Source organism: Kockiozyma suomiensis, assembly GCF_038497685.1.
Source record: "Kockiozyma suomiensis strain NRRL Y-17356 unplaced genomic scaffold V2V93scaffold_7, whole genome shotgun sequence".
Classification (NCBI taxonomy): Eukaryota; Fungi; Ascomycota; class Lipomycetes; order Lipomycetales; family Lipomycetaceae; genus Kockiozyma; species Kockiozyma suomiensis.
The window spans coordinates 522,549-546,495 of NW_027117670.1; the positions used below are offsets into that span (position 1 = coordinate 522,549).

General features: G+C 45.6%; 5 protein-coding genes across 5 annotated transcripts; 3 read left to right on the plus strand and 2 right to left on the minus strand.

The window, feature by feature from the left end:
- Positions 1 to 1,400: 1,400 nt before the first annotated feature.
- V2V93DRAFT_245976 (uncharacterized protein) lies at positions 1,401 to 2,629 on the plus strand. Its single transcript, XM_066907102.1, has one exon. It carries the CDS (start codon positions 1,557 to 1,559, stop codon positions 2,442 to 2,444), a length of 888 nt encoding a protein of 295 aa, XP_066765775.1. The 5' UTR covers positions 1,401 to 1,556; the 3' UTR covers positions 2,445 to 2,629.
- Positions 2,630 to 2,650: 21 nt separating this feature from the next.
- V2V93DRAFT_369970 (D-isomer specific 2-hydroxyacid dehydrogenase) lies at positions 2,651 to 4,387 on the minus strand. Its single transcript, XM_066910150.1, has 3 exons — positions 4,226 to 4,387; positions 3,634 to 4,015; positions 2,651 to 3,553 (listed from the first exon to the last, which is right to left on the minus strand). The coding sequence occupies exons 1-3, from the start codon at positions 4,301 to 4,303 to the stop codon at positions 2,814 to 2,816; spliced, it is 1,200 nt and encodes a 399-aa protein (XP_066765776.1). The 5' UTR covers positions 4,304 to 4,387; the 3' UTR covers positions 2,651 to 2,813.
- A 1,042-nt stretch (positions 4,388 to 5,429) lies between these two features.
- On the plus strand, positions 5,430 to 18,233 carry V2V93DRAFT_246342 (uncharacterized protein). Its single transcript, XM_066907105.1, has 18 exons — positions 5,430 to 5,561; positions 5,644 to 5,804; positions 5,877 to 6,182; positions 6,238 to 6,453; positions 6,515 to 6,649; positions 6,724 to 6,852; positions 6,930 to 7,057; positions 7,123 to 7,322; positions 7,381 to 7,665; positions 7,727 to 15,714; positions 15,778 to 16,308; positions 16,367 to 16,471; positions 16,529 to 16,735; positions 16,798 to 17,000; positions 17,053 to 17,275; positions 17,335 to 17,418; positions 17,478 to 17,860; positions 17,919 to 18,233. The coding sequence occupies exons 1-18, from the start codon at positions 5,510 to 5,512 to the stop codon at positions 18,136 to 18,138; spliced, it is 11,556 nt and encodes a 3,851-aa protein (XP_066765777.1). The 5' UTR covers positions 5,430 to 5,509; the 3' UTR covers positions 18,139 to 18,233.
- Positions 18,204 to 19,581, minus strand: V2V93DRAFT_369977 (CWC16 protein). Its single transcript, XM_066910151.1, has one exon. It carries the CDS (start codon positions 19,175 to 19,177, stop codon positions 18,329 to 18,331), a length of 849 nt encoding a protein of 282 aa, XP_066765778.1. The 5' UTR covers positions 19,178 to 19,581; the 3' UTR covers positions 18,204 to 18,328.
- A 123-nt stretch (positions 19,582 to 19,704) lies between these two features.
- Positions 19,705 to 23,943, plus strand: V2V93DRAFT_369979 (Oxysterol-binding protein-domain-containing protein). The gene is made up of 3 exons (XM_066910152.1): positions 19,705 to 19,838; positions 20,047 to 20,117; positions 20,267 to 23,943. The coding sequence occupies exons 1-3, from the start codon at positions 19,810 to 19,812 to the stop codon at positions 23,551 to 23,553; spliced, it is 3,387 nt and encodes a 1,128-aa protein (XP_066765779.1). The 5' UTR covers positions 19,705 to 19,809; the 3' UTR covers positions 23,554 to 23,943.
- Positions 23,944 to 23,947: the final 4 nt, after the last annotated feature.

Sequence of the window (23,947 nt, forward strand, 5' to 3'; positions counted from 1 at the left end):
CAAAATTGGCGGGAAATCTTATTCGTGGTAGTCGTTCATTCGCTGCAGGCTAATCGCCGAGGTGCCTCTCTTTGTCTGTATTCCTTCGCTAGCATCGTGTACTCTCCTCCGTAGTATCCAAGCGACTAACTCGAGTTCGGGTAACCCCGGCTCGCTTAGCTGCTAAGTCTACTACCTGCCATATCGCATGGTAACCTTTTCTGATCAAGATTAACTGCAAGCAACAGTGCAAGCAACAGTGCAAGCAACAGTGCAAGCAACAGTGCAAGCAACAGTGCAAGCAACAGTAATGCTGTCTTGCCGCTGACGCCCTCCAGCTTTATTCTGGTTCTTGAATAATTGAAACGTTGTCGACCGCATGCACTTTCGCCAAGTCTCTCTCGGCTAGTGTACTATAACCAAGTTTTATGGGAGCAATGAATTTATATTGCTATCCTCATCTTTGGCTCTCCTAGGCGAATTTGCAAGCGAGCTCACTAACCTGTCTCATCGTCACATCCGCTGACCGCACCGGCAGGGCTCCGAACCCACGACTCTTGCAGATTTGCACACCAGAGTCAAATGGACAGTCTCGAATCTCGCATAGAACAACGTGGACTGCAAGAGCGTTGTTTGACGGCCTTCTGCGTGGCATAGAAAAACCGAAAACAGGTAGTCAAATTAAGCTCTCGTAACACTTCTTCCCTTCCACGCTACCACTAACCGCCATCTATCTATATTCCGGATATAGATCGCCCAGAGCCGGATTCTGCGCTCTATCTACAATAAATGTGAACCAGTCTGTCGGGTTCCGCTGCTGTTCCACTCTGCAGGCTCCTGCAGGCGGCAGCTCCAGTCAACCATCAATTTCGTAGAGGCTGCAGATCCTCAAGACCGAGCAGACTCGGTAGCCGCATACTGCGTAATGCCCTTTCTATACTCTGATTGGCAGCCAACCTACTCTAATCTCCCGTAATAACATATTTTCGCTGATATTTTCGCTGATAGTTGCCACTTGGTGGGCATAGTTTGGCGCATGCACTTCCACGCGCGCTCGCCGGCACGTCGACGTCAGGCCTCGTTTAGCTTCTTCCACGCGTGGAATCTCCTCGGCTCCTCTTTTGACCAACCCTGCCATGCCCCGTCACCATCTCTTATCGTCGTCGGCTTCTCGGCTTTTTTTTCTCTCTCTCTTTGTCCTGTCCAGTCGACACCCGCCTGTTGCATCATCTTCCGCGGCAGGTCACAACCGGCTATCATGTAAGCGGCCCAATATGGCAGGTCTGTGGAAGCGCCGCGGAAGGCAGAGGCGTAGGGCAGGCTGACCCGTCTCAGGAGCCGAAACACGCGGCACGTGGCGGTGCAGCTACGGCCGCTCGTACCCGGTACCCCGTCTCGGGCTGCATTCCCTCTTCGTGATCGCTTGCCTGCCTTTGCGCTTCTTTCCCTCTATAATTGTCGCCCGCTCCTCTGCCGCTTCTTTCCTGCCTCGCTCATTGCGTCTCGTCCCTTCTGGCTTTTCTGCTCTGCTCTTCTCTGCTCTTTTCTGACGAAGCCGGCGCTTTTCCTCTTCCATCATGATGGCCGACCCCCTGCCCTCTTTTCCGCCTTATGCCCGTCCTCCCGGCATTCAGCCTTCACCGCCGCAGTTGCCCTCCCTCTTCCGTCCTCAGCAGCACCCCCCGCAGCCCATCCCGCCCCAGCATTACCCGCAGCACACCTCGCCGCTCTCCTCTCCCTTTGCCTCTGCTCCGCCATACGCCGCCGCTGCCTACATGCCCTCCTACACCTCCCAGGTGCCGCCGCTGGCTTCACATCAGCAGCAGCAACATCTGCCGCCGCTACGCCTACACCTGCAGTCCCCCGGTGGGGCGCAGCCCGCCGTCCTCGTTGATGGTTACTATCACTATCCGCATTCTCCTCCTCAACCCTCCGTCGCTGTGCTTACCCAGCAACAGCAGCAACAGCAACAGCAACAGCAACAGCAACAGCAACAGCAACAGCATCAACAGCAGCAGCATCAGCATCAACAGCAGCAGCAACCTTCACAAGTTGCCGCAGCCCAGGTTGCTGCTACTCTTGCAGACGTGACCGTGCACAAACCAGTCAAGGAAATCAAGCGACGCACGAAAACTGGCTGTCTTACATGCCGCAAGCGACGGATAAAATGCGACGAGCGTCATCCCATGTGCTTCAATTGCGCAAAATCGAAGCGCGTCTGTCTGGGATACGATCCTGTCTTTAAATCTCAGCGTGGCGGTGCAGTCACAACGACTAACACAGCTGCTGCTTCTACTACTCCTACTACTACTCATCTGTCGTCCTCGTCCTCGTCGCCGGTGTCCAATGCGGAGCGAAAATCGGGTGCTGCACAGGCATCTTATGGTGCTTCGAGTGTTGAAACTTCTGCTGAAGACCGGTCTGAAGTCAAGCGGATAAAGATTGACAGTCTGCTCTCGGAGTAGGAACTGAGGAACAGAAAATTTTATCAGTATCGTACGATGTAGTTTTGGCGTCCTTTTTTTTTCCCCGTTTTTATTAGCACCTTTTTATTTTTATTTTTATTTTTTTATGGACATGGTGTGACATTTGGCGTTCTTTTTTTTCATTCAATAAGCTTTTGCTTGCAAATTATATTGTATTATAGGAGGTTTTAGGCTCCCACTTGATAAATAGGAATATTTCATGTATATTTGATTTGATTTATGTAGTGATTGTGCACACATAATAGACTACATACTATCGTTAATCTCTTAATATTTTGGATAACTCTTTCTGATCTATATTGTATTAGATTTGTTCAATACAAGCCTTCGTACTAACCAACTACTAAATTAAAAAACGCCAGCGGCGACCTGCTCCGGAACAAGCGTATTAACCTTACCAACGGTGACAGCAGCCCGTACATTATCAATAACTTGGACCTCCATCTTCTTTTGCGTCTCGTACGTGAGCGTTCCGACGTGCGGCAGGAGCATAACCTTCTCGTTTGACAAAAGACCCGGGTGAATAGTTGGCTCATTTTCGTAGACATCTAAGCCGACGCTCTTAACCTTTCCGCTCGCGAGGGCATCGACCAGCGCCGCCTCGTCCATGACGGCACCGCGAGCCGTGTTTGCAATAACGACGCCGTCCTTCATTTTCTCGAACGCGGCTTTGTTAATCGTGTGTCGCGTGTTTGGGTTGAGTGGTAAATTGAGCGAGATGACGTCGGAGGTAGCGAGCAGCTCGTCAAAGGACACGTATTTGGCGCCGCCCGACAATTCCGGGGATAGCTCGCGGCGATTATAGTACTGCACCGTCATTCCGAATGCCTCCGCCCGGCGCTTCACGGCGCGACCGATACCGCCCATGCCAACTATGCCAAGTAATTTCCCTTCCGGATCGTTGGCGAGTGGTGTGGTGGTATTCCATTTGCCGCGACGAAGGCCAACGGCTGCCTGGTTGAAATTGCGAAGAGCGCCAAGGATGAGCATCATGTTTACGTCCGCCGTCGCATCGTCAACGGTTGATGGGCAATTGGAGATCTGGATACCAGCTGCCAAGCAGGGCTCTACATCGACCTGGTCGTACCCTAGTTCAATAATATGTCAGTTTAAGGTAATCGCTTTCTCTCTATTGTTTAGAAAGGAAAATTTGGGGTGTTATCATTACCAGCACCGTTATGGCAGACGTATTTCAGCGTAGGAGGAAACTCCTTGACAAGATCAGCATCAATGCGTCCAGTGATTGCAATTGACTTAAAAGTGCGAAAGACAGCGACAACATCGGCATATTTGCTCTTGAGGTCCTTGATGAATTGCTCGCGGTTACCCGAATCGCAGACCGAGAGTGTAGCCACATCAGATAGAGCTTCCCATTCGGCTTTGGCGTGGGTAATTTCTCCCAGGAGTAAAACGTGAGGCTTAGACATTGTAAAACGAGAAATCGAGAAGAAGCGGTGCGAAGAGGTGAGAAAAGTGGTGGAGAGATTGAGAGAAGACGAGGTGATATTTGCCGCGGCGCAAACAGGCCCGGCTGACGTAAATCCGATAAACTACAGCGCGTCAATAGGTTAGTTTTAACTGTCTAGTCTCCCAAACCCTTCCCTTTTTCTTTACTAATTCTCGTTTGCTGCCCACGCTTGCATACTATCGGAGCCGCGCGGGTGGGGGGATACGTTCTCACTTGCCCTCGCCTATCCCCCCAAGAATCTTCCTGCGTCTATGTGGGGGAATGCTTTTTTTGTGGGACAAGCTTCACGTACCTTCTTGCACACTGACACGCGTGCTGCGCTGCGAGAAGAAAATGCTCGGGACAGCAAGGAGCGTGTAGCGGATACCATTGCGGTGTTGTCTCTTTTTTGTGCGTGAAGAGGAGAGAAAAAGAGAAGAGAAGGAGGAGGGTGATTGGTGGTGTTCTTTTGTATGTGGTGCTTAGGTGTAAGTTGCCCTGCTGCATCTCGTACCGATTTTGCATCTTTTTTTCCACTGCAAATCTATGAGCTCCTCCACAGAAGCGCTGTTGACTGCAGAAATATTTTTCTGTTTATAATATTTTGGTCGCTGAATATTAAATATTGAAAATATCTCTTTAGTCGGTATTTGGCATTTGGTAGTCGTAGTGTTGTGGCTGTGGATGCTCTGTGATTGGCTGGAGACAACGAGACCCTCTCGGTACCAGCCTTGAGATTCTATGGCTCTGATTTCTTTGCAAATGTATTCATATGCTATTCTTTTGTTACATTCCTTTTGTATATGTTTTTGTGAATAGCTACGTAGGTTGTCTTTTTTGAACTCTTCATAAATATGTGCTTATAAGGTATGAAGCATTTTGTTCCGTTCAATCACGTCTCTTTTCTTTTAGATCTCTTCCAATACCTCTTTTCGATCTTTGAGATGAAGTGCACTGAATAGGGGAGGATGTAAATCAACAAGCCAGACAACGGGTGCTCTATCGCACAGCAGTCAGTTAGCGACAATGGTTTTTTCTGGGTGACATTTTCTTCAGACTTCCTTAACTGTAACCTATAATTAATCAATCGACCTTCTACAGTTTCCAAAATATCAATTTCTCTAATCTTCAGAGTAAAACAGGACCGATGCATACCGGCAAGTTGTGGGTTAGGTGATTAAACCTTAAAGGGATTGAAGTAGAGTTATATTACATAATACAATTGTCAGCAGATTTGGTGAGCGCGACTCCCCGCGCTGCCAATTCCTAAATTTTGGATACCCAGCCAGGGCTGGAATTGAGCATCGTGTTGACTTGTCTGATATTCGAACTATAGCGGCACACGCGCGAGTCCTTTTTTTCATTTTGATTTGGATGCTCGTATATTTTGGGATTTTACAATATATGACAGAGAATTTGATTGCCTTGCCTTATTGAATTTTTTTACCTTTTAAATACAGAATCTTGTGTGTGTACGTGAAGCAAGGGCGCGTTCGCAACAACGCTTCAAGATCTCTTTTTCGCTTGGCGACATCACAGATCTTGTTATATACCTTGTATTATTTGATTGATATCTATATAAGAGTGACGGATCACGATGGTCAATACTGCTGACCATTTCGCTCAGCGTCTGCTTGATGCCAGTCTAGGTATGTATTTTTCCAATCGACTCTTTTCTTTCCAGATAGCCCATGAAACGAAATTAACGCAAACCCTTTCTTTAATTGGCAGATGCAAAAACGAAATTTGCGACTGCTGTCGAACTACGGGATTCGCTGGAAACATTTCAAAATGCGCAAGAATATCCTAAATTCCTTAGTCGCGTTTTGCCGGCTTTGATTTCGAATCTCGAAACGCTCCCGCCTAGTTTTTTGACTGTGTCGCCTGAGCAGGTATGTATTTTTCATTTTCATCACAAGTGTCGAACATGTGAAGGGATCTGACAGGAATGCAAAAAAAATTAGAAATTACGGAACTGCTTATTGGAAATTATACACCGTCTGCAGATGAGCGAGTCATTCAAGCCCTACGCGATACAAATAATGCACCTCCTCATGTCGCTTTTACGTATTGAAAATGAAGAGAATGGAGTACTCTGCATGAAAATCATCACGATCTTACATCGAAGTTTTAAGACCGCGCTTGACGACCAAGTACAGCCGTTTCTGGATTTAGTGGTGGAGATGTATAAGAATATGCCGGGTGTTGTGAAGGAGACGTTCGATACCCACGGGTCGCAAGCATCAACTAGTCTTGCAAATGTATCAACGGTAAGCTCTTTCCTTTTTCTAAGAAAAGAGAAAAGCTGATGATGTGTGTTTCTAGCCTGGTAATTTCTCTTCGTTTCAGTCGCCGCGTCCAATGTCCCCTTCTATGTCAACTGAAATAGGAGGCGACTCACAACCAGCTAAAACATTGCCCAAAAGTTTATTCAGTTTCCGCGTACTTACCGAATGTCCGATTATCGTGGTCTTATTGTTTTCCACTCATAAGCAATCTGTAAATGATAACTTACCGGTTTTTGTCCCGCTGATTGTGGAGGTTTGTATTTTTGTGTTGATGCAAAGGGAGGGAGAGCATAGAGTGCTGATTTGCAGTATAGATGCTGTCATTGCAGGCGGCGCCTCAGGCAGAGGCGCACACAGCTGCTGCTTCGCGCGGGGAGATTTATACCTCAGTCTCCTCTGCCATCAAGAATCGGACCGCCTTTGGCGAATTCATTACTGCGCAAGTCAAAGTGAGACATTTTTTTTTGTTCAATTGTTACTCGACGCAGGAGAAAGTAAGTAGGCTAATAATTAAAATTTTTAGACAATGTCGTTTTTGGCATATGTTTTGAGAGGATTCGCGCCGGCTTTGAAGAAATATAATCATTTGATTCCGGATTTCGTGGTTCGGTTATTGAAAGATTGTCCTAGAGAATTATCCGCCTCGCGAAAGGTATGTCGTTTGGCACAATATTTTTTTTCTTGTGGTGATGATAATTAGCACGAGCTAATAAACGGTGGTTAATTTAGGAATTGTTGGTTGCGACTAGACATATCCTATCGACCGATTTCCGAGTGATTTTCATCCCAAAGGTGGACTTGCTTCTGAACGAAAAGGTGCTGATCGGCGATGGTTTGACCGTCCATGAAACTTTGCGGTATGTCTTCTTCCATTTTTTTACGTTAATAGATTTGCTTATTTTGTTTTCTTTTTGCAAAACAGCCCTCTGGCGTATAGCATGGTTGCTGATTTACTACATCATGTTCGTGCTGAATTGAGTCCCGCACACATTTGGATGACTGTTGAAGTTTACTCGCGAAATTTACAAGATAATACTTTAGCTGCTAGTTTCCAGACTATGAGCGCGAAGCTATTGTTGAATCTCGTTGAGAGAATTATGAAGTTGTCTAATAAGGCTGATGGTGTGTATATGAGTTTTTCGTCTTTATTTGAGTGGAAGAGCTGACTTTAAGGGCAAAGGTCGACAATTAATTATTTTCATATTGAATGCGTTTGCCGAGAAATTTGCTGCTTTGAATCGAAATCATACGAATGCCCTTCTTCATAGCTCCGAAAAAGTGGATAAGAGACCGGTTGATCCGATTGCCATGATTACTCGCGAGGAAGAGAAAGGAAAGCCATTTGAATTTCCCGACGAGAAAGAAGAGGAAGCGAGCGATCAGAAAGAAGATCTCGATCATGTTGATATTCTGAATGCGTTTCCTATAAAACTTCATGCGGATAACGTTGCGGATGGCATGAGAGGTATAGTTTTCACGTAAATCAGATTGAAACCTGGTAGTAATAGTGGCTAACGTGAATATAGACGGACGATATCTATTCAAGAATTTGTTGAATGGTCTCAAGACAATCATGTTTGGCTTGAAAACATGCAATCCACCGCCGACTCCCGATATCAGCAACATTAACCCCGCACAGTGGAACGAGACAGCTCGAGGTTTTAATTTTGAACAAGTGGCTATCTTTCGAAAACTTTTCCGTGACGGCGCTGCTGGATTTTCGTTTTATGCCACTGTGCGCGATAAAGCAGTTATTGACACGCATCGAGTGGGAAGTTATGACTCTATTGGTCCAAATATCCCAATTACGAGCTCGAAAGAAGAAAAAGAGCTTCTGGAAACGTTTGCCACTGTGTTTATCCATATTGATCCCGCTGCATTTCACGAAGTTTTAGAGTCTGAGTTGCCATATTTGTTTGATGCCATGATGAAAAATACGTCGCTTTTGCATATTCCGCAGTTTTTTCTGGCTAGTGAGCCTACTTCTGCCAATTTTGCCGGAATTCTGTTAAATTTTTTGATGGACCGCTTGCCAGATATCGGAAAAGGTGATCCATTGCGTGCCAATTTGTTGATTAGATTGTTTAAGCTGTCTTTTATGGCTGTCAACCTATTCTCTACTACGAATGAGGAAGTATTTCAGCCTCACTTACGGAATCTGATTTTGCGATCAATGTCGTTGGCGACTACTGCTGAAGATCCTTTGAATTATTATTTGCTTTTAAGAACTTTCTTCCGGAGTATTGGCGGCGGTCGGTTTGAGCTTTTGTATAAAGAATTTCTACCCCTTCTGCAAGTTCTTTTAGAGTCTCTTAACCGTCTTTTGCTGACAGCGCGAAAGCCTCAGGAACGTGATTTATATGTCGAGCTTTGTTTGACAGTTCCGGTTCGGCTTAGTGTTCTTGTGCCGCATTTAAAGTACCTTATGCGACCGCTTGTGATCTCGTTTACTGGATCGCAGGATCTAGTTAGTCAGGGTCTTCGTACGCTTGAACTTTGCGTTGACAATCTGACGCCGGATTACTTTGATAATATCATCGAGCCGGTGATTGACGAGGTCATGGAAGCTTTATGGACGCATTTGAAACCATTACCGTATCCGCATCAGCCGAGTCACACGACTCTCCGAATTCTCGGAAAGTTGGGTGGTCGAAATCGTAGATTTCTTGAGCCGCCTAAGAATCTCAAGAATGACAATATGCAGGCAGATGATCCTGTTGTCATGATTGAGATCAACGGTCTGAGCGGACGGCGCTCATTTCCTATCTCGACTGGTCTTGATGCTGTCTTCCACGCTATTGTTGATTATCGAGCCACTATGCATTACCGAGTTGAGGCGTTCAGGTTGCTAGAGACTACTACCAGGCTATTTATTTCCAAGGCGAACTTAGAACCGGATACGGGCGAAATCTTGCAGGAATGTGCTAATGCCATCAGAACGGGTATGATCCCGCCGGATCCGAAATTCACACTATCCAGCACGCCAAAATCTACTAAAAAATTGCATACGCAAAATGAGATGTTTCTCAAGATTTTGACCTATGTATTTGATGCGGCCGCCATCACAACTGTGCGTGAGGACGCTGCAAAACTTATTGCTGATTTGTGCGAACATGTCGTGATGCTTGAGATTGGAAAAGTTATCTTGGAAGTAAAGCGCGATAAGCGACCGTTTCAAGTTACCGACCATGAAGATCCTCAGTGTCTTGATTTTAGACTTATGTATCAAGCCATTTCAGACGCCTTGGGATCCTATAAAGTCCCTGTTCGCGAAGCCGCAAAAGAAGCTATTCGTGTGATTTATCGGTGCTGTATCGACATCTTTGGCGACGCTGAGGCCGCGCAAAAATTCCCTGTTTTCAAATATCTTGCCGCTGTATTTTGCCATTCGTGCTTTGAAGAGCCATGGTACAATAAGGCTGGTGGATGCTTGGGACTCAAAGTTTTATTGACTGAGTTTGAGCTTAATCGGGAATGGGTCATGAAACGGCAGTCAGATATATTGAGAGCATTGCTGTTTGTCTTGAAGGATATTTCGCCAGAGCTGCCTAGTCTTGCTCAAGAAGATGCAAAAGAGCTGATTAAGCATATTTTAACGGTATGCAATCAAAACATGAGTCGCGAGGAACTGTCGACCAGAATGTTTCATCAAGTGCTTGGCACGTTGTTTTATGAAGTGTCGAACTCTCATCAAATTGTGCGCGAGACCGTGCAAGACTCGCTGCGGCTTTTGTCGACCTTAACACAGGTGCCGCTTCACGAGCTCTTATCGTCAGTCAAAAACAGTTTACTAGTTTCGATTTACGGAAAGCCGTTACGCGCGCTACCGTTTCCTATGCAGATTGGAAATATCGATGCCATGACGTTCTGTCTTGGACTCGAGAACTCGTTTATACAGTTTGGTGATGAATTGTTGCGGTTGCTTATGGAGGCCCTTGCGTTAGCTGATGCTGATGATGACGCGCTACTTGCAGCACCGCATCCGCAGCGCGCAATGGAATACGGCGTCAATGAGCAGCTTGTGCAGTTGCGGATTGTGTGCATCCGATTACTCACGATTGCCATGATGAGCCCCGAGTTTTTCCAGAGTCATCCGGGACAGCAAGCGCAGACGCGCGCCAAGATCATTGCTGTCTTTTTCAAGACTTTGTATTCTCGCTCCAAGAAAGTTGTTGGCGCTGCGAGTGAGGGACTCAAGGCTGTGTTGTCGCAGAATCACAAGTTACCAAAGGATTTATTGCAGAATGGCCTACGGCCTATTCTTATGAATCTGTCGGATCACAGACGACTTACACTTGCTGGTCTTGATGGACTTGCTATTTTACTCGAGCTCTTGACTAACTACTTCAAAATTGAAATTGGTACAAAGCTACTTGATCATCTCAAAGCCTGGGCGGAGCCTATGAACTTGTATCAGTCTTCAGGCAAGCAGCTTATGAGTCAGCATAACATAAAGATCATTGCCGCAATTATGAATATCTACCATCTTTTGCCGCCTGAAGCTAGTCGATTCATGGAAGGACTAGTGACTACAGTCATTTATTTGGAAGAACATCTTCGCAGATATCACGACAGTCCATTCAGACCTGCGCTTGTCAAGTTTACGGGACGATATCCCAAGGAGACAATGGAGTACTTTGCACCCAAGCTCGCTGATCGGCGCTTCGGAAAGATATTTGTGCATTTGGTAAACGATGAAAAGAGTACCGAGTTGCGCGAACTACTTGTTGCTCGATTGCCAAGTTTGATTTCGCGTGCGCTTGATATTACCAATCATGAAGACAAGTGCGGAGCAGTTGTTAATATGATTTACGTCTTTGGCGCAGTTGCAAGACGCAGAGAGGATTGGATTGCGACTCAGAAAGAGCAGCTTGTGTTGTTGTTGCAGAACGCCAACTGGTTGCGCGTATTCGCGCGGTCGCAGCAGTTGGCTTCGCCTGTGCATTTAGGAGTGAAGCAGGCGCTTGAGGAGTTGTTAGATTTGTGTCTTTTGTACAGCAAGAGAGATGAGAATGATATGGATCTTATCTTCAAGGTCGTCGATGCTATTTCGGTCAAGAGTATTGACGGCACTCTAGATGTTTATGACTACATCTTCAACAACATCGTGCGGTCACATTCGACCGAAAAAAGGCATTCTTACCTAACAAAGTCAATCGAGTATTTTACGCAACCGGGAATATCTACTGCGACAAGATGCTTTATTTTCCAGTACATTATCAACTCAACTTTGATGATGGAAGTCCACCGAACAAGTGATCTCAGTCAATTCTTGGAGAAATCATGGATTGAGGCTGTGCATACAAAGATCTGGAAGCCAGCTCTTAGCGATCTTACCGAGGACAGCTCAGAGTATCGGGATCAGTATCGAATTCAGCTGTTGCAAATGTCTGCTATTCTCCTTCATCATGCGCCAACGTCTGTGACTGACATCCGCAAAGATATTATTAAGGTAGGATGGAACTACATCAAGCTTGAAGACGTTATCAGTAAACAGGCGGCATCGGTTCTTATTGCCTACTTCATCGTTGCGTACGATACTCCGCTTAAAATTGCGCTGCAGATTTACGTGCAATTATTAAAGGCGCATCATAGTGACGCGCGTGTACTAGTCAGGCAGGCGCTTGATCTGCTGGCGTCTGTGCTTCCCAAGCGATTCGGCTCGGAAAGCCGGTTTCCGCTATGGTCAAAGTACGCTAGACGTGTTTTATCTGAAGATGGACATAATGTTGCACAGGTTATCAATGTCTATCAGTTTATAATTCGTCATCCAGATTTGTTTTATGAGTCTCGTGATCATTTCTTTAGTATGATTGTTGGCGCAATGCCCAAATTGGGATTCATGGCAAATTCGCCGTCAGAAAATCAGATTTTGTCTGTGGATTTGGCGGAGCTAATTCTTAAGTGGGAGAAAATTCGTATTGGTCGAATCGCGTTATCTGAAGAAAGTAATGATGCTGTTTCGACGGGCGGCGCTAGTCCGACTCCATTGTCTCCCGAGTCGCGTAAGCGTCGGTTTGATGAGATGCAGCAGGGGTCTCCGGCTGCTTTGACGTCTTCAATGACGACTTCTGGCGAAGGACAAGCCACACAGTCACCGGTTCCAGCTAGTGAGGCTAAAGGTGCGACCGAGATCAATGTTCCCTTTTTAATGCGCGAAGCCACCATCACCTATCTCATCAGATTTGCGTGTATCTCACCACAAAAGGCGACTGAAAATCCGCTCGCGAGGCGAATTATCGATATTCTTCATCAATTTTTGGGTCCTGAACTTTGGTCTGAAGTTAATGTTAAGCTCACGTTCTTTGAGCGTAGTTTGGCGCAGAATTCATTATCGAGCGCAACGTTGGTATCGTATATCAATGCACTGCAAGTCATCCGCGTCACTTTGGACCAGAAGGCGGATGAGTGGATATCGGCAAATCTGGAGCAGCTGGAAAAGCTGTTGAATAAGTCTATTCACTCGGATATCGAAGAGGTTCAGGAATGTCTTCAGCCAGTTTTAGCTAGAATTTTGCGTGCCGTCAATTCAAGCGCGAATGATGCGTCTGGACAGGAACAGGCATTGAGCTTCATTGCCGTTATCAGTAGCGTCATTCAAGAGAATTTTACAAATGGACAGGCCCTTGTATCGAGTGTTTTGCTGGCGGGTACACTGTGTGAGTACCGCCCATTGGCTGTCGATCCACTCTTACCTGCTCTCATGAGAGCTTTCGGTAAGCTTTGTAAAGATCATATTATGGCGAATGCTCAGCAGTTGCAACCTGGCATACCGCAAGTTAGCGGAACTGCTGCGACTGCGGCTGGCTCTAACGGTGTCGCTCATGCTGCAGGTCAACAAGTAGGTGCAGCTGGTGCAGCAGCGACATCAACCGCTGGTGCGAATGGTGGTGCCGACGCACAGGCCAATGGCACCGAAATTGAGCCAAAGAAAGTTGTCAGTATGCTTGAAAAGATTTTGCAGATTGGCGCAGATCGCATTTCACACTTGGAGGATCAACGACGTGTTTTTCTGAGTGTCTTGGGTCAGCTTGTTGATCGGTCAACTAACATTGGTCTCTGTGTGAAAATACTAGAAATTGTTCGTGGATGGATATTTAGCAATACTGAGCTATATCCTTTGTTGAAAGAGAAGACTGGAATTTTGACAAAGATGATGGTTTATGAAAATCGTGGTGATGCTTCCTTGACAGAGAAATTTTATCGACTTGTTGTTGATATTTATGAGACTCCATCACTTATAAGAACCGAACTTACAGTTCGTCTGGAGCATGCATTCTTGGTTGGAACTCGGATTGGCAATGTTGATATTCGGCAGCGGCTAATGAAGATATTTGGCGATAGTTTGGACAAATCGCTTTGGAAGAGGTTTATGTACGTGATCAAAGATCAGAACTGGGATAGCCTGAACGACACGTTGTGGATCAACCAGGCAACTCAACTGCTATTCGGCTCTATTCAGCCTGAAACAAAGATCGTCTTGGGGGACAAGGACTTTATATTACCTTCTTTCCATTCATTGACGAGCACAATCGAACGTCGGACTGAGCATATCATTACTGAGCCATTTGAAAAGTATTTGGAACGTCAGCGTGACTTCATAACTCAGAGCTCGGCTATAACCTGCAAAGATTTCTTCGATCCTCTTATGGAGCTGTTCTATTATGACTCTGACGCGGTTCGCAAAGCGTGGGTGGCGTTTTTTCCTGTTGCGTGGTCGACAGTTGGCGCTCGAGATCGGCAGGATGTGTCCCGCAACTTTATTACTTTGTTGAGCAAGGACTTCCACACTAGACAGATGGATAAAACTCCGAATACTATTCAAGTCTTTTTGGAGGGAATGGCCAAGACTGATCCTCCTATCCAGCTGCCGCCTCACTTGGTCAAATACTTGGGCAAGACTTACAATGCTTGGTATACCTCTATGCAGCTACTTGAAGAGGCGGAACTTCATCCACAGACAGATAGTCAATCAGTCAGGGAGAGTAATTTGGATGCTTTGGTGGAGATGTATGCGGCTTTGCAGGAAGATGATATTTTTTACGGGCAATGGCGGAGACGATGCCAGTATGTGGAGACGAACACGGCGATTTCTTACGAGCAGCTAGGACTTTGGAACCAAGCACAGCAAATGTATGAAACAGCACAGATAAAAGCTCGCAGTGGGGCTCTACCTTACTCGGAGTCTGAGTACATACTTTGGGAAGATCATTGGATATTATCAGCGGAGAAGCTTCAGCAGTGGGACATTTTGTCTGAATTGGCTAAGCACGAAGGGTTTACTGATCTTTTACTCGAATGTGCTTGGCGTTTGGCAGATTGGACAGCAGAGAAAGAACCTTTGGAGCAGTCGATCAAGAGTATTATGGATGTACCTACCCCTCGTCGATACATCTTTGAAGCATTCATGTACTTGCAAAAGTTCTCGCAAAAGGCCGATGCATCTACTGCTGAGCTTTCCAAGTGCTGCGACGAAGGTATCCAACTTACACTGCGCAAATGGAGCTCGCTTCCTAAAATGCTTACAAATGCTCATATTCCTCTTCTTCAAGCGTTTCAGCAGTTTGTTGAATTGCTTGAGGCATCGCAGCTCTATAAGAACCTTGCTACGACGGATGTTAGCAACGTCGAGACCAAGGCACAGGAGATGAAGGTTATTTTGCAAGCATGGCGTGAGCGTCTGCCGAATCCCTGGGATGACATTAATGTTTGGGGTGATCTAGTTGCCTGGCGACAGCATGTATTTTCGGTGATCAACAAGTACTATATTCCGCTTGTTCCGCAGATTCAGTCACAGTATGGCAATAATTCAGCCACCAATTCGACTTCGTATCGTGGATATCACGAGATTGCTTGGATTATCAATCGCTTTGCTCACGTTGCTCGCAAACATGGAATGGCCGATGTATGTATCGGTCAGCTGACCAAGATTTACTCTCTACCCAACATTGAGATTCAAGAGGCATTCCTCAAGTTGCGTGAGCAAGCAAAGTGTCATTATCAAAATCCTAATGAATTGCGAACCGGTCTTGATGTAATCAGTAATACAAACCTGATTTACTTCACCTCTGAGCAGAAAGCCGAGTTTTTCACTTTGAAGGCTATGTTTTTTGCCAAGCTTGAACGATGGGAGGATTCAAATCAGACTTTCTCAAATGCAGTCCAGATCGATTTCGGCTTGTCCCGTTCGTGGGCTGAATGGGCTTATTTCCATGACTGCAGATTCAAGGCTACCAACAACATGAGCAATGCCGCGCATGCAATCAGTTGCTATATGCAGGCTGCCGCACTTTATCGCAATGGCAAGGTCCGCCGTTTCTTGGGACGCATTTTATGGCTCATCAGTTTGGACGACAGTTCTCAGGTCCTTTCGCAGGCGTTTGACAATTTCACTGGTGATGTTCCAGTATGGTATTGGATAACATTTATTCCTCAGCTCTTGACTTCTCTGTCTCACAAAGAGGCTCGATTGGTTCGCAAGATCTTGATCAGAATTGCGAAGAGCTATCCCCAGGTAAATCTTAATTTTCTTCTCCAACATTCCTTAAATATTTTGGTTTACTTACAAAGCTAATAGGCTCTCCACTTTTCTCTGCGAACCACGAAAGAGGATTACACTGTTCTCCAACGTCAAGCTATGCAGGCTTCGCAACGCGAAGCATCCAGACAGACCGCTTTGAGAGCCGCTACACCCGGTGCAACCGCTATGCGAAACTCGCCTTCGATCCAGCAGGCGTCGATTCCTGGATCGCCGCTGGTTCAGCATACTACGGGAGATGCTGTTGCCGCAGCTGGTAGCCCTCAGATTGCTCCTGGTACACCCGCTAATGCCATCGCTGCTCATTTTGCAAATCGTCCTGGTCAGCCGGCTGGAACGCCTGTTCCTGCTGGCGGATCACCGGCATTAGCTCAAGCTGTGCCGCATCCTGTCGCCCCACTGCAACCATGGGAATATGTCGATGAGATTCTTGGAATTCTAAAGACTGCTTATCCGTTGTTGTCTCTTTCTATGGAAACATTTGTTGACCAGATTTACCAACGATTCAAGTGCACTGAAGATGAAGATGCTTACCGATTAGTTGTCGCTTTGTTGAGCGATGGCGTTCAGGTATGTTGGTTTGCATTATTTAGGTTATATTGAATCTGGTTTCTAACTGTTTGTGCAGTACATGGGTCGTTTGCCTGCTCCTAGTGATGATAGTAGATTGCCCCCCGCTGCCGAGGTTAACATATCTAAATTTGCAGAAAGCATTCTGCCAAAGTATCTGAAAGTGAGTTTATTATCGTGCCAGTAAAACGTAAATTTCAAGCACTAACAACGGTTCCAGGCTGCGTTTGAAGCTGATTTTGTTCATGAAGTTCCGAATATCCAAACTTACTTGAAGAAACTGCGTATGTGGAGAGATCGATTTGAAGAGAAACTTGACCGTCGCCAGATGTCTGAAAGACAGAATCTGGAGGCTTTGAGTGCTCATCTTAGCGAGTTTCATTATCAAAAGTTTGACGAGATTGATGTTCCTGGCCAATACTTATTGGTAAGTTGCCTCTTTTTGAAGTCTAGACAGATCTCGGGCGCTGACATTCTTTTGCACTATAGCACAAAGACTCGAATGCCCATTTTGTTAAGATTGAAAGATTTCTATCCAAGGTCGACATTGTTAGAGTTCAAGGTCTATGCTATCGTAGGATTACGATACGTGGATCTGATACTCGAACATATCCGTTTACCATTCAGTATCCTGCAGCTAGACACTGCCGTCGAGAGGAGAGAATCTCGCAGCTACTGCGTATTCTCAACAGGTATGCTGCAATGGTTGCTAAAGTTATTTGATAAGTACTGACATGATTCAAGTAATCTCGTGCGCCGCAATGAAAGCCGTCGCAGAAATCTTCAGTTTTTCGTTGCGCCCGCAATTCCGCTTTCACCGCACTTTCGACTGGTTCAAGACAGTCCTGATTTTAGTTCACTTCAGAGTATTTATGAAGACTACTGCCATCGTACTGGTCGCCAGAAAGATGAGCCGCTGGTGTACACCATTCAGAAGCTTAGACAAGCCACTGAAGCTAGACAAGGCGTATGAATTATTGACTTCATCCATTTAAATATCCAAGTTTGCTAATTGGTCTTTTCTAGCGTACGACTGATATATTGACCGATAAGATTGATATTTTAAGCCATATTCAGAATACTATGGTACCAGCAACAATTGTTCGCGATGTGAGTTTTCTTGTTCAGCAAAGTATTTGTGTTTGGGGTATACTGACCTCATTTATTAGCATTTTATGAAAACGTTCAGCTCGTTTAGCGATTTCTGGCTTTTCCGAAAGCAGTTCTCGTATTCTTATGCAGGAGTGGCATTCATTTCTTATATGATGTGCTTGAACTCTAGACTTCCTCACAAGCTACTTATTTCTCACACTTCTGGTTCTGCCTGGGCTACTGAGACACTACCTTCTTTGCCTTCTCATACTCAAACTCCGGCTTTCTTTAATGGTGAGCAAGTACCGTTTAGACTGACTCCCAATTTGCAACATTTAATGGGTCCTGCTGCGACTGAAGGGTTGTTTTCGCCCTCGGTGATGGTATTTGCAAGATGTTTGACGATGCCAGAGTTTGATCTGGAGCAGTACTTGACCCTCTTCGTGAGAGACGAGATAATGTGAGTGTTCTTTAAAATGTACCTTCAATGGTGGAGTATAAACTAATGTCTCGTTTAGATCATGGTATGCGTTCCAACACAGACCTTGTGCTCAGGACCAACAACTTCAAGATATAGTGAAGTTGAATGTTGAAATAATTTTGAAGAAGACTGCGTCGTTGGCACAGCCTGGCAAGGGTACTATCCCAGCTAACCAGACTGTGATTGATTTGGTTGCACAGGCTGTCAATTCTAAGCACCTGGCATTGATGGATAATTCGTTCATGCCTTATTTGTAATACACATATTGATAGGGTTTATATGGGCTAGATGATGGTAACATATGATTGCTACTTATTAGTTTTGTTGTATTATTTAACGAATCAATGTAATTAATATATTTTTATTTCCAGCCTATAACGCAACTGAAACCTCATTACGCATGCAAAACACCAAAACGGAGCGCCTTTTTTCAAATAAAAAAAATGCCTATTGTATAACTTTTGGCTTCTTCAAGGTAATTCCAAGATTGGAAGCACTTAAACCACCCTTTCGCTTTTTCAATAAGTCTAAGGGACTGCTCTGCTTTATGAGCGAGCCTCTTCCTAAGGTTTCAAAGACCGGCTCTTTCTTCACTGCGGAAGATGGCCCTTTAGCAGTACTATCTGATTGCTCTGCACTCGCGGCTCGTTTCCGCGCTTCAGCAAAGGCCTGGCGTGCAGCCTCAGCGTCCTCTTCGTCCTGTTGTCGTCTTGCTTCCTTTTGTACCTCGTCGTCCTCCTTTTTTGATACTTCCAGCAGCTTCTCTGGGTTGACGTGCTCTGTCAAGGCATTACGAGTGCGTAATTCGTCTAGCGCGTCAGCGATTTCCATTTCACGTTTTGCATCCACTGACTTTGCATCCAATTCCTGCATGGCATTTTCCTCTTCTTCTCGCTCTAATCTGTCCAATCTTTCTTCTTCTGTTTCGTCTTTGTTATTGGGATCTCGCCACGGTTCGAAATTTCGTACTGCGCCTCGCTCTGATACATAGTCTGAGTTTTTCGGATCGGTCTTGAATGTAATTTCTGCCGAGCATCGCGTACATCTGATATGAAATCGCAAGATTGAAATCCCTAAATATTTTTCCCCAGTGTTTTCTTTCCGTGCATTGAATTTTTTGCCTTTGTAGATGTACTCGCCGCAACTGGTGCATTTCATCGAGTACGGCGTCATGAGACGCACGGTTTGCAGTTTGACGACTGCATCCTTGCCTTTGGGTGTGCGCTTACGACGTTCTAGTTTCGAGGGGTCAAAGTTAGGGGGATAGTACTTGTTGATTGTCTTTCGTTCAGACATGGCGGATACTGATTAGTGAATTTGAATGACCGTCACAGCATTACGTGAATCGCGAGTGAATATAGAGGTTGGGAGAATAAAGAACAGCCCCTACCCTGCTTAAACTTGGACGCTGTAGACCGCCATATTCCATTGTCTGTCAGATATAGCGTCCTGCTGCTTTTGATTACCTTAGTACTTGCAAGTGCCATTAGTGTAAATACAAAAATTCTTTCTCGAGTTTTTCACTGACTCAAATGCTCCCTACTGTTCTTTATAGAGGTTTGCTTCGGTATTGCTTCAGCGGCTTGCGTATCATGGCCATATTAATACAATATGCTGCTATAAACTAACTGAAAATCTCCTCAGTAGCGGTAATGATTCACACATATGATCCAGCCTCTATACTGCGCTAAATTGGCATACCTCTTCCGTAAATGCCGGCCTGAACGCGGCCCGTGTACACGGTCAGAATTTCAGACGAATGACGTCAGCCCGTTTCTAGGAACAGGGTCTAGTACCAGACTGGATATCATTTACTAACACCGACTCAAATCCCCATTGTCTATTGTCCTATCCGTCTGCATCCAGCCTTCCGTTCTTGATATAGCACTTTTGCAGTCCACGGCTCCTGCCGATTGCGTTCCGAAGCAATGTCGAAATCTGAAGCTCCCAAACCAAAGTAAGTAGACCCTTGATTACATCACTCCACCCGGTCGACGGCTTCTCTATAGTATTGTCTATCTACGTGCGCTTCCATCTCATCTTTTCGCGAGAATTTCATATGACTTTGTTTCCTCGGAGTCATGCAACAATAGCTGTACTTTGGATACCGTATAGGAGGTAAACCATTTCTATATTCTTTGATGGCTGATAATTTGCGTCTGTAGTTTGCTCCGCACTCGAAGCTCAATCAGTGTCATGTCTCGAAGGGCTCGAGACTCGATTAATATCAAAAAAAGTATGTGAATTACCCTTGCAAAAATATATTTGAGTTCTATTTGATCGTCTCATTTGCGATTCGATATGCGCTGCGGAGGCGTGCTGTAAGACTTATGTCTGGCTTGCCCCTAACTATGTATGATCGCCTTATCTAACTTTGAGTTTTAGCTGGAACTCTTGAAGAATCGATTAGGACCTACAAACTTCTTGAGGCTTTGCGAGCAAATGACCTGGGATTCATTGGGAAGTTGCTGGACTCCGATTCAGATAGCTCGACGGCCCCTCCGGCTGAGCTTCTTACGCTGCTCCACACTGCTGTGCAAGTGTCGGCGATTCCATCCATCCAATTCATACTCTCCTCAAATAACCCGTTTGTTGATGTTAATGCAAGTGACGCTAATGGGAATACTCCTTTGCACCTTGCCACTATGCTGGGGCGCGAAGAAGTTGTCTCGCTACTAATGTCTCTACCTAACATCAACGACACCGTCATAAACAATGACGGTAAGCAACCTGTTGAAATGTGCCGCTATCCGGAACTTGCTCAGGCGATGCAGGTCTCTCGGGCCCAATTTGTCGAAAAAGCAGCCTCGGAAATGAAAGCCTGCTTTGAGCGTGGCGACACCGTGGCACTGGAGCGGCTCATGTCAAATCCTCGTGCATCTGCGCTGCTTGATATTAACGGCCAGGATCCAGATACCGGAAATACTGTGCTGCACGATTCTGTGCGCGCGAAAAATATCAAGCTGGTGCAGTTCATTCTTGATCACGGCGGCGATCCGTTCAGACGTGATCGAAAAGGCAAGCTACCTGTTGATCTCGCTAAAGACGATATCATTAAAAAGATGCTCAAATCTGCTTCTAAGAATCAGTCGATTGTTACAAGTCAATCTGCCAACGAGGCCCCGCGCATGAAAGGCTACCTAAAGAAATGGACAAATTATACAGGAGGTTACAAGCTCCGCTTTTTTGTTCTTGAGAATAATGTGTTGTCTTACTACAAAAATCAAGATGATACTGGAACTGCTTGCAGAGGTTCCATAAACATGCGTATTGCTAACCTTCGTCTTGACTCTTCCGAGAAGCAGCGCTTTGAAATTATAGGCAAAGGCTCGGTGCGCTACCATTTACGCGCCAACCACCCCACAGAAGCCAATCGATGGGTTTGGGCTCTTTCACAAGCTATCCAGCACGCAAAAGATCAAGCAAAGATGCAAGACTCGCTAGGCATCAAGAAGCGGATTGCAGGTGACTTGCAATCTCTTGAGTCTGCGTCAACTGATCGATTCGTTGCATCTCAAAATGTCCCGCGGAGCGCCGTGCCTCCCAACGGCTCTGATCGTAGTATGCCGATTATCGCCGGAAGTGCGCATAGCACTACGAATAGCGTGCAGGGCAGTTTTGAGATTGACGATGAATATGCCGAGGGTGAAATAGATGGCGAAGAAGACTTTGATGACGACGACTCGGAGCAGGCCTTACAGGAGGAGCCACATAAAGGACAAGTCGAGGTTGTCGCTCATTCTATTGAGATGGAAATTAAAATCCTCCAAGATATTGCTGCGTCTGTTGTCGAAGAGCGTGAGGCTATTGTGCGTGAACATCCCAAAGTAGGAGCAGCGTTTGAATGCTATGAATTATCACTAAAGAGTTTGAAAAACCTCATGGAGGAACTTTTGCGTAAAACTAGCGATCGCGAAGTGTATTTCAAGCACCTCGCTGAACGCGAATCCGAGCTCCGAAAAATCTGGGAAGATAACATGAGACAGCTTGCGGAAGAGAACGACCAGATTGAAGGGCATCTGCACAACGTTGTTGAAGAACGCAAAGCTGCTCGAAAGGCGCTGCGCCAAGTTCTTGGAACTCATGAGCCTCTTAGGGTTGGTGATACTAGATCGTCTAACTCTGCTGCCGTTTTGACTGCTGTAATGAACGAGGATGAAGACGATGAGTTTTTTGACGCGATCGACAACGAAGAAAGCTCTATTTCAGATAAACGTCCACCGCCGGTTCAGTCTTATACAACTTTGAAGCTTCTCGAAGCCAAGGAGCAAGGATATACGGAGAGTCAGCTAAAAAAGCAGCAGGAAATCTTGACCACGGGATCTTTCCATGGATATCAAGACCCGCCACGCACTCGTCTGAGACTTGACGAGGACGACCGACCAAAGATTAGTTTGTGGGGAATTTTGAAGAGCATGATTGGTAAAGATATGACTAAAATGACTCTTCCGGTCTCGTTCAACGAGTGTACAAGTTTATTGCAGCGTGTCGCTGAGGATATGGAGTATACGGACCTTTTAGATCAGGCTGCGCTTTGCGACGATTCTGCCTTGCGTATGGTCTACGTCGCTGCATTTGCTGCTTCAGAGTACTCTTCCACAATTAACCGAATTGCGAAGCCGTTCAATCCTTTGCTTGGTGAAACATATGAGTATTGCCGACCGGATAAGGGGTACCGGTTTATGGTTGAGCAAGTTTCACATCATCCTCCAGTTGGAGCTGCATTGGCAGAGTCAGCGCGGTGGGATTACTATGGCGAGAGTGCCGTCAAATCGAAATTTAATGGTCGTTCGTTTGATATCAATCCTCTTGGAACTTGGTATCTTCATATTCGACCTGTTAATGGTGACGAGGAAGTGATTACCTGGAAGAAGGTTACTTCTTCAGTTGTTGGAATCATCACCGGATCTCCTGTTGTTGATAATTATGGCGATATGATTATTACCAACCATACTACTGGCGATGAGTGTAAGTTGAAGTTTAAACAGCGCGGATGGTACGGATCCGGAGCATATGAGGTTTTCGGCACTGTGACCGATAAATCTGGTCGACCGCAGTGGTCGGTTGGAGGTAGATGGAATGATAAGATTTATGGTAGGAAGTTCCAGAGTGATACTGAATCTGTGCTTGTGCAATTGAGCAAGGAAGTTGAAGGATCGGCAGCAGATGGCACGCTGAAACGCGTAAACACATCTTCGTCGACGTCAAAGAAGCAGAGTGCAATCTCGTCGGCCGTGACTCAGACTCTAAGCGGTCCTAATCCACCGTTTCTTGTTTGGCAAAATCATCCGCGGCCGCCGGCACCTTTTAATCTTACTCCATTTGCAATCACCTTGAATGCGATCCCAGAGAGTTTACGGCCGTGGGTTGCGCCTACTGATACCCGTCTTCGGCCTGATCAACGAGCGATGGAAGACGGACAGTACGATTTTGCTGCTACGGAAAAAAATAGGCTAGAAGAGAAACAGCGAGCGCGAAGAAAGCAGCGGGAATTGGAAGGATCGGTTCATAAACCCCGCTGGTTTGTAAAGTCCAAGCATCCGATCACGAAAGAGGAATATTGGAGGTTTAATGGTGAGTATTGGCGGACGAGAGAAAATATGGGACGAAAGTCTATGGATGCAAAGGCTACAAAGAAACTTGAATGGCCTGATGTCGAGGATATTTTTTAAGGCGGAGAAAGAGAGAGAAAGTTTAAGAGTATGATATTGGTGGCGACTGCCGTTTGAACTTTGAAATGGTTGCCTTTATAGAAATTGCTATTACATGCCATCTTTTGTTTTGTGCATTTGTTCAGTCTCGTTTGACAGCGTAAATGTAATATTTTGCAAAAATAAAGTAAATGCGTATTGATGCAGCAACCTTCTCAAAACATGTCTATGAAGGGGGTAATAGATAATTTGTGAAATATATTGGTATGTATGTGGCTTATCATATGAAACATGAAAAAGATAAACCAAAAAAAAAAAAAAACTCTCATGTCTAATAAGCATATCATCTTTAGATGTGTAAAAAAGTACAAAGAAAAGAATAACAAGCCGCAGACGAAATGTAAAAATGAGAGAG

Excerpts from the sequence above, each read along its gene's own strand:
- V2V93DRAFT_369977 (XM_066910151.1), bottom strand. The coding sequence starts at position 19,177 with ATGTCTGAACGAAAGACAATCAACAAGTACTATCCCCCTAACTTTGAC.
- V2V93DRAFT_245976 (XM_066907102.1), top strand. The coding sequence starts at position 1,557 with ATGATGGCCGACCCCCTGCCCTCTTTTCCGCCTTATGCCCGTCCTCCC.
- V2V93DRAFT_369979 (XM_066910152.1), top strand. The coding sequence starts at position 19,810 with ATGTCGAAATCTGAAGCTCCCAAACCAAA. Across the intron at positions 19,839-20,046 it reads TCTGAAGCTCCCAAACCAAA|TTTGCTCCGCACTCGAAGCT; the intron begins GTAAGTAGACCC and ends TTGCGTCTGTAG. Across the intron at positions 20,118-20,266 it reads CTCGATTAATATCAAAAAAA|CTGGAACTCTTGAAGAATCG; the intron begins GTATGTGAATTA and ends TTTGAGTTTTAG.
- V2V93DRAFT_246342 (XM_066907105.1), top strand. The coding sequence starts at position 5,510 with ATGGTCAATACTGCTGACCATTTCGCTCAGCGTCTGCTTGATGCCAGT. Across the intron at positions 17,419-17,477 it reads CAGCAACAATTGTTCGCGAT|CATTTTATGAAAACGTTCAG; the intron begins GTGAGTTTTCTT and ends CTCATTTATTAG. Across the intron at positions 17,861-17,918 it reads TTCGTGAGAGACGAGATAAT|ATCATGGTATGCGTTCCAAC; the intron begins GTGAGTGTTCTT and ends TGTCTCGTTTAG.
- V2V93DRAFT_369970 (XM_066910150.1), bottom strand. The coding sequence starts at position 4,303 with ATGGTATCCGCTACACGCTCCTTGCTGTCCCGAGCATTTTCTTCTCGC. Across the intron at positions 4,016-4,225 it reads GCGTGTCAGTGTGCAAGAAG|TTTATCGGATTTACGTCAGC; the intron begins GTACGTGAAGCT and ends GACGCGCTGTAG. Across the intron at positions 3,554-3,633 it reads CGTCTGCCATAACGGTGCTG|GGTACGACCAGGTCGATGTA; the intron begins GTAATGATAACA and ends TTATTGAACTAG.